A 9,352-nucleotide genomic window follows, 5' to 3' on the forward strand; every position below is an offset into this window, starting at 1 on the left:
TCTAATTTTGGAGGAAGGCAGGAACGGATTTCCCCCAGCTACAATAAACTTATAAATGATTCAAGTGCTTTGTGCGACAACAAAATCCAACAAATCCAGCTCAGCAAGGTGAAAGACTGACTTCCTCTAGACAATGACAATGCTTCTTTGAAGGAACCTTACCAGGTGACAAACACCTACAAGGAACTACATCTGCCTGGTACTCAGTCAGTCAGTGAAAATCCCACAGAGCCCCGCCCCCTCCAGGATGCTGCAGAAAGGCTCCGCCCCCTGCATCACCTTGAGCATCAGCGGGGAGGTTCGGTGTCACACAGACACACACACACACAGAGGAGCACAAGCAACTCCAGAAGGGAAATCATCCGTCTCAACAGCTGATTTAGAAAGCCCAGGTAAGTCAAGTCAAACAATGAACAAAAGAGACTTGATCAAAGAACATTTTAATATCTGTAAATTTGTTTTTGCTCAAGATTAATGGATTGTTTTTATAGAATATTCTGCTATGAGATACAGAAATAACAGAAATTTCTAATAACAGAACTACATCTACAACTCAACAAATTTGCACAGAACCAAATGTGATGAGTTTCCTTAGCAAAATTATAACTACAAGCCTTATAATTAAGCCTGAATGAATTCTTTCCACAGGTTTAAACTTATGAAATGTTGTTGATGCTATAAGAAAATAGTGTGACTGGGGCTGTTTCCACTGATATGAATTATGCCATTAAGTAACTTGATTTGTTGATTGATCAGCAGTGGTGGAAAGTAACTAAGTACATTTACTCAAGTACTGTACTTAAGTACAATTTTGAGGTACTTGTACTTTACTTGAGTATTTCCATTTTATGCTACTTTGTACATTTTAGAGGGAAATATTGCACTTTTTACTCCATTACATTTATTTCACAGCTATAGTTACTAGTTACTTTTCAGATCAATATTTTATATTTAAAACATTGGATCATCTTTCTAAAATAACTATAAAATAGCTTTGTTATAGATTAGACTACCCAAAAGTATAGCTAAATTGTTAAGATTAGCTTCACGTTGACAACTTTAAAATGCTGCTTACATGTACATGTATGTCAATAAATCAGTATTAATATTCCAATAATTTATGAAAAATATAACTCTCTAAATGGGGACAGTATGTATAATGAGTACATTTACTTTGATACTCTAAGTACATTTTGCTGCCAATACTTATGTACTTTTACTTAAGTAAGATTTTGAATGCAGGACTTTTACTTGTAATGGAGTATCTTTACATTGTTGTATTGCTACTTTTACTTAAGTGAAAGATCTCAGTACTTCTTCCACCACTGTTGATCAGTATACATCACCACTGAGATACGAATTTACTTCATATATAAGAATATACAAATTCTATATGAAATATGGTGAATGTCTACAAGAGTGTTTAAGGTTTCTCAACATTGACTACAGTATATTGGTGATAAAAGCAAAGGCAAATAAGCCCTTATTTGATTTTTTAATCTTTACTCTGTTTTCTCTGTTCATCCTGGTAGGAATGGATCGAGGATTGATCTTGTTGGTCGCTGCGTTGATGATCTATACAGCGCCGGGTGTTCATGGAACATTTCATTTGTCGTTTGCCAACAACATACAGGTTGGACTGCATTCAATTTAACATTTTCAATGTACTTCAACCCTAACTTTAAACCAGCCACAGTGTCTGGTGGACTCCATAGCTTAACAGGCAGTTTCACTATTTTATCAGCTAAAATGATTTTTAGAACTGACAAAAATCTCCAAAATAATGATTGCTTTCTTGCCAAAGTGGCTGTCAGAGTGAAAAACCTTAGCAGCCACAGTCTGAAACTACCAGCACTTGGCTGTAGTGCTTCAGGTCTCGTATTAAACGTCAGTCATTTTTGACACATGCCTATTCAAAAGAGAAAGATCAAAACAGCAGGCTAAATTCTCCTGACAGTGACACCTAATTAAAACCAGGGTTTTCCATTGGGGTTTTTTAAATGCAAAACATTCTGTTGGACAGATTCTAAGTAGCATTTAATAGTGTTAATTAGATGTATTTGATCATAAAGGTGTTTTCATAACCCTGCTGGAGACTGTTAGATGCTGAATGACCTGCATAATTTGTACTGACACTAGAAAGGGCACTGAATAATTCTCCAATTTGTTGTTACACCCAAAGTTATCATTCCTATCACTTCAATTTTAAGTTAAATTGATTTCTTGACCCTGCAAACACACCCTTAGGATTTGAAATCAAGTGGAAAATGGAAATGGGAAATCCAAGATCTAGATCACCACCGCAATCTCATCAATTGTTCCTCGGCCCAATAATGCCGATCTGTCCACCAAATGTCATGGAAATCCATTCATAAGTTTTTGAGATATGCTGCTGACAGACAAAAACATCACCTCTTTAATATAATAATCATAAACAACAACAGTGGTGATGATGATGATGATGATGATGATGATGATGATGATGTGGCTACAGTGGCGAGTCATATCAGTGAAAGTAATGATAAAGACTCAGTAGAATATAACAGGGAACTTACAACAGAACATTGTTTAGTTCAAGGGGGTCCAGTGGGGTTAAATGTCTGTGTGTGTGTATGTGTGTGTGTGTGTGTGTGTGTGTGTGTGTGTGTGTGTGTGTGTGTGTGTACCAGGTGAACATCAGTCGGTCAGGCTGTGGAATGACTAAGCTGTGTGTGGAGACTCCAGACGACTGTGATCCCATGGCGAACACCACCTGTCTGTTCGCCTCCTTTGACACCGGCAACTCGATGGCTCCCAACGGCACCGACCTGGCCGTCCAGCTCCGAGGAGACTCCACAGGATTTATAGCTCTGGGACTCACTCCAAGCTCAAACATGGTACCACACACACACAGTCACACACACACACACACACACACACACACATACACACACACACACACACACACACACACACACACACACACACGCACCAGGGTTCCTACCAGGGATGGGAGTACCTGTTGAAAAAAACTAGCCTAATTGACCTTCTTCACATGGTGGCCATTTTGAACACTCGGGGTGGGAAACTCTAGGTAGAAGATATATAAAACTAGCATTACTTCAACACATAAGTGAGGACTTCAGATAGACCAAATAGTTATCAAATTAGCAGCAATCTTAGGAACAGCAACCACAACAACTGCTTGAATTTAGCGGGGAAGTTAGTTAGCTTGCTAGCTACTAGCTAGCTATCTAGGCTAGACTCTGGTAGCTAGCGATACTGGGTCAAACGTATCAAAATGTGAACATATATCCCTCTGGATTCTTGAGTTCTATTGGTTTCTAATGTTTGTCAGTGGGGAATCTGTGAAATGATGAATGTTATCATGCATCTTGGTACAGCACTGTAGCTGACTGGATTTGCTCTTCCAGGTAGTTCCCCACCCTGAAAATTACTGACTTTAATAGCCATACAAACATACAAAAATCGTTATTACAATAACGAGAGTAAATGTAATATTTTACTTACTGCCTTGGTTTTCATTTAAAAATTCCACACATTTTCCAGGCCTTAATCTCTTGATTTGATTTTAAGATTTTGTTGTTCAGTATGATTTACTGTATGCCATATCACTATAGATGAAGATTATTCTTCACAGCAACAAATACCAGAATATCTGACATGACAAGGGTCTAAAACTACAAAAAATGTGTAGTTGTATTCATATCGGGAGAGCCGTACAATATCTTTCCATACTTTTCCAAACTTTTTGTGCAATTTCTACACTATTTCTATCACTTTCCATACATTTCCAGACTTTCCAGACCTGTGTAAGAACCCTGGACACACACCACACACACACACACACACACACACAAGGAAACAGATAGCCTTCATGCAAACAAGGAAGCAGAAGCAAGCATAAATGCACAATGCCTGCATAAACAGTGATCATAATAGGTGAACATAGACGCACCTTAAACAAGAAGAGCTGGAAACTGAGCCTTTGACCAAACAAAGACAGCACATGATAATGGAATTTGCTATTGTCTTTACTTTAAGGAAGTAATTTCTTCCTCTTCCCCCGCTGTCTCTCTCTCCCTCAGGATATTACCATGGTTTTTATCTGCGCTCAAAACATCTCGGACAGCAGATTCTTCTTCCGCACAACGCAAAGAAACAACAGCGGTGACATGGCACTCAGTCCAACAGAGAGGGTGAGGCCTCCCCTTCCCCTTCACTATCATCTATAGGGATAAATAAATATGAATTATGAGATATACTCCATTCTTAAATCATAATGAATGTTTGTCTGTGTGTGTTATATGAAACAAAGATCATAAACAGAAAGATGTAAGATGAGCAAGGCACTTAAAGGTTCATTCCGTTTTCATGATTTTGTTTTCAAATATGCTCAGGATAAGAATAATGATCTTTGTGATGTTTTGCAAATAATTGAAGTGGAGTTAAAAAGGGTATTTATTGAATTAATTTGAAGACTAAGTCCTCACCCTGATTGGCCGACAACACCAGCTCCTCTAATTCAAATGAGGTCTGATTGGAGGGATTTTAGTAATTGTTTAGTAAGGAGAGCCAATCAGAACTAAGTCCAGTTGTGATGTGTTGACTGCAGTTAGTCTGAAACTGCAATAACTTAAAATTCAACCACTCAAACAAAATAAAAGTTTAAAAATGTCTTCATCAAACATCTTTCATCATATTTGTACATCGTGGAAATTTTGATTGCTTTAATAATAATAGGGCTGCTTTAACCTCTGGACCGCTGCTGGGGAAAATCTGGGCAGGGAAAGTAAATGAGTAACACTCTCCCCTCTCTCAATAACTACTGCCCCAGTGCCCTTGAGCAAGGCACTGAACTCCCTACTGCACTAGTAGAGCTGCTCAGTAGAAGACTGTGGTTGCACTGGGCAGCTCCCAGCTCTGAATATGTGAATGCGTTTACATGCACATTAATATTCCCTTTATATTCAGGATATTCAAATATTCTGTTTATGAGTTGGTGCATGTAAACGCCACATCCCGAGTAAAACCTGAGCTGGGATAAGGCTCATATTCTGAATATTAATGTGCATGTAAAAACATTCTGTGTAAGTAATGTGGTACAGTCATTGCACATATTGTAGTACATATAGATCTAATTGTTAGTTTTGATGTGGCAAGATTTGCGCAATTAATCGAGACTCAAAGAGTTTCATTTCATTTTGAAAAAAGTAACACCCACTATTACAAAATAACCGATGGCACAAACCAAATTCCAGTTCTTAGGATAGAAAGTAAGTTACGTCCGTACGCTACATTTCAGTTTCAATTTTATGATTTTTTTTGCAAAATGGTTATTTAAAACAATTTGCTTTGCTATATTATGCTACATTCTTGTTCATACTCTACTCATATTAATCTGCTTTTATTATATTTTCTGTATCCTATTACTATTTGCTGTTTGCTGCAGGAAAACAATTTCCCCACAGGAATCATTTAAGTTTTATCGTAACTTATCTGATCTTATCTTACCTTACCTTGCCTTATCTTATGTTTTTTTTTTTTTTTTTTTTTTAAACATCTCTTTATTGAATTTTCAAAAGGTTCTGGTATACATAATACAAGATCATCATATAATATACAAAATATAAAACTGCCCTCCCCTTTCCCAACCCCCTGCTCTCTACCTTATCTTATGTTTACAGATAGTGAGAGATATCCGTGGCTCAGTGAACGGCAGTGTGATCCAGTGTGAGTTCACCATCCCGAACCTCAACGCCACCAGCACCAGGAGCCCAGACACCACCTTCGCTGTCCAAGTGGGAAGTGGAACTATTAATGGCGGTGAGTGGACACACATAAACACACAGTATCTAAGATCGTTTTGATTTGGAAACATGATATTCCCTGGCAAAGACAAGTCAGGAGGGCATTTGGAGAGCCTGCTGTGGGCATGTGTCACTTGATATCTTGTCCCTACAGAAACCTGGATTCTTATAAAAATTTCCTTTTTCACATAGTCCAGGCAGAATTTGTTGTTTTTGACTGGAGTCATGTATGACCCCTACGGATATGTCATGGCCCAGAGCACAAATTGAGGCAGAAAAGAGAAACAATGGAATGCATTTAATGAGGACAAGGTGACTGATAACAGTCAAAAAGTTTTGGAAGGAAGGATCAAATAAATTGCCTTAAAGTAATAATAAATTGACATGCCTGGGGCCGGATTGACCCTTATCACTCACTTGAGGGTTAATGACAACAAATGCAGTAGGCGGACACACCAGCCCTTAATGCGACCATGTACAATTTCCCATTGCTCAATCTGTTGGTTTTGTTCTATAGGGAATTTCGGTACCTTCAGCGTCACCCTGGACGCTGGCACACTGAACTTGGCCGACCCGGCCAGCACCATCCCTCCCACAGCAGCACCCGGCAACGCCACCACACCAATGTCCGGCAACGTCACCACAATTGGAGCCAACACTACAGCAGGCAGCGGCGCTTTCCAGCCTCATGGTAAACAGCACACAGTCATACAAGACATTCCAGATTTGCATTCACATTGACATTACATTTTTACACTTTAGACGCTCTTATCCAGAGTGACGTGCAATGAGTGAGCAGGCACTGTAGGGGTTCAGCGTCTTGCCTCATGGAAACTTAAGACCCATTCACATCGATCACAACGATAACTATAAAGATAACTATAAACTATAAAGGCCCATTCACATCTAGAATGATAACTATAAAGATAACTATAAACTATAAAGGCCCATTCGCATCTAGAACGATAACTATAAACATAACTATAAACTATAATGATACAACGATATTTGTGATCAGTTCCTCAGCAAATGAAGCTGCAGTGAGCTACCGAATTGTCCCGCCCCCTTCTCTCTTTCAGCTTTAATTTGATTGGTTGGAAGTGTTTTATTGTCGTCTCTGCATCCAAAAATTCCTTCTGTGATTGAACCAAAAATATAGTTATATATAGTTTTGGATGTTTTCATAGTTATCGTCGCCGTGGGAACACAGACATTCGATTTACTTAGAACGATTTAAATCTTTTATAGTTATTGTTCTAGATGTGAATGGGCCTTTAGACAAGGCTCATGTTGTACCCACACTGGCTGTTGTGGGAATTGATAGTGTGGAGTTACTGCAGTGCTAAAATCTTATGACAGATTGAATACACTGTAGGGTTTTCAGGTCATAGTGGGTGTAATATACATATACGGTGCATATACAGCACATAAAGGAACGGATAGAAGTGCAGAGCAAAAAAAAAGAAACATTTCCATCTTGTGCCTCTTTTCTCTTTCCCTACCAGCTGTGCTAGTCCTGCTGAGTGTCCTCACAGGGTCTGTCATGCTGAGGACCTGAATGAGACCATGGGACACTGTGACAAGAGGGATACAATGAAGTCAGTTGATGTGCTGGATTACGGCATCAGAAAAAACCGAGTATCGACAATCTACATGTGTAAAATATTCTATTTTTATTGAAAATTATTTAGACATTTTGAACAATCTATTTTGCTTTATACTGTTTGTAAATGAGATGTGTTGTGAACAGCAACAAAGAGAAAGAGATCACAGTTGACCTGGATCAAATAGCGTTTGGAAATATTTTTTATGGCTAATAAGTCTGGACAGTAACAGGAAGTATTTTAAAGTAGGTTTGGTAATCCTCTGTGGTTCATCAAACCACACCCATCTGGCACTGCAAACAATGTCTGCAATTGTTACTAGATCTGGTTCAAACGAGTTCTGCGCTGGCTTTTTCCCAAACATCTTGATAGACAATAGACCTTGACTTGTAAAATAGCCAATGCATCTAAGACCTAAAATGCCTTTTGGGAAACCCAGCCAAAACCACATTGTTTAGAGGAATACCTTGAAGCTATCACTGAGGATGGCTGTTTGGCATTCCCATGTGTTTTCAATGTGAAAGCCAAACAACTCCTAAAACCCATGTAACCTAATTATTACTGTTCAGTGCAACTCTTGAAAAATAAAGTTGAAACAATCTGTTTTGTGTGTGTAATAAAGCATGCTTCGTCCCTGACATCACATTATGCAACCACTCACACTTCTACTTTAGATGCTTCACAACCCTCCAGTAAATGTATGAGAATTAATTGCAGTTATTAAACATACATAAAATAAAAACAAAACCTTTTTGGCATGAGCCCCATTGCCAAAATGCAGGACATCAAATGTGTCGTAATGTGTCTGTTCTACCAAGCGATTAGCAGGCGGCTCTGAAGCCAGTCAAGATGGCAAGTCGCTAGATTTGCTACTTACAGTTTTTCTCGATCGCTTACACACTATAACTGGGCCTACTAACTAAACATCCCAAACCATGATGCCATCTACCAAAAGACAGACCCATTTCCCAAAACTATAAACACTATTCCCCTGTTTTCACACATGATTCACATTTGTTGAACTTTTTGTGAAAAACTCTACACACAAATCCCTTCATATATCACTGGCTGCACCATGTGCTCATTTAGAAAGCATTGGCATTCAATTTCACTAACTCAAGTCATCACAGCTCAAACCCAATTAACACACAATTCCCCATGCAAACACTAAGAGTCAAAATTGTTCACACACCAATCAGAACCTCAGGATAAATACATAGATAGATAGATAGATAGATAGATAGATAGATAGATAGATAGATAGATAGATAGATAGATAAAAGGGCCATGGGTCAGTTCACTTGTTTTGGAACAATGGATCCACAAAGACCTGAAGGTAGAGGAAGAGGACACAGGAGAGGAGGTGGAAGAGGAAGAGGAAGGGCAAGGAGACAAATAGTTTCTGATGAGATTCTCAAATTGGGATGCTGAGGCAGAATAAATGTGATTTCTTTCTTTATCTACAAACTGTTTTTTTTTATTGGTTTATATTGGTAAATACATGGAAATTATTTTATTGTATTCTACGTTCTTTATCAGTTGCATATTTTTACAGTACATTCACTTTTTCACTCAATTTCAGTTTATTTTACTACAGTACATTGAGGAATTAAAAATGTTGAAAATGTATACATGTGTTGTGTCTTTATATTGTGTTCATCATGTAAAGAGGTTGTTCTGGAGGAAAACCATAAGTGCCATTATTCATTGCAGTAACAGGTTTTTACAGTAGTGTTTTGAATTGATCTCACCAGTGTGTAATGGCTACTTTGTAGTGTGTGTGTATTTGATGGCTTTTGTGTGATGTCTGAAGGCAAAGTTTGGTTTAGATGTAAGATTACATGGTTTTGAGTGGAGAGTTTGGTTTTGAAGTTTGTGAAGATGAGTGTGCAGTTATGCATTTGTGTTTAGAGTCTTGGGAAATGGAGCATAATTTCA

The 9,352-nt window shown here is 38.3% G+C and overlaps 1 protein-coding gene across 1 annotated transcript; it reads left to right on the forward strand.

Moving 5' to 3' along the window:
• The first annotated feature begins 210 nt into the window (after positions 1–210).
• LOC139662433 (putative ferric-chelate reductase 1) lies at positions 211–8,018 on the forward strand. The gene is made up of 7 exons (XM_071541126.1): positions 211–392; positions 1,533–1,633; positions 2,670–2,876; positions 4,089–4,199; positions 5,688–5,826; positions 6,328–6,501; positions 7,316–8,018. Exons 1-7 carry the CDS (start codon positions 248–250, stop codon positions 7,366–7,368), a joined length of 930 nt encoding a protein of 309 aa, XP_071397227.1. The 5' UTR covers positions 211–247; the 3' UTR covers positions 7,369–8,018.
• Positions 8,019–9,352: the final 1,334 nt, after the last annotated feature.

The sequence above is a fragment of the Centroberyx affinis genome, unplaced genomic scaffold (assembly GCF_046629955.1).
Source record: "Centroberyx affinis isolate AG114_WGS23_722 - 3 ecotype Tasmania unplaced genomic scaffold, CSIRO-AGI_Caff_v1 ptg003790l_1, whole genome shotgun sequence".
Classification (NCBI taxonomy): domain Eukaryota; kingdom Metazoa; phylum Chordata; class Actinopteri; order Beryciformes; family Berycidae; genus Centroberyx; species Centroberyx affinis.

Excerpts from the sequence above, each read along its gene's own strand:
- LOC139662433 (XM_071541126.1), top strand. The coding sequence starts at position 248 with ATGCTGCAGAAAGGCTCCGCCCCCTGCATCACCTTGAGCATCAGCGGG. Across the intron at positions 4,200-5,687 it reads CACTCAGTCCAACAGAGAGG|ATAGTGAGAGATATCCGTGG; the intron begins GTGAGGCCTCCC and ends TTATGTTTACAG. Across the intron at positions 5,827-6,327 it reads AAGTGGAACTATTAATGGCG|GGAATTTCGGTACCTTCAGC; the intron begins GTGAGTGGACAC and ends TTTGTTCTATAG.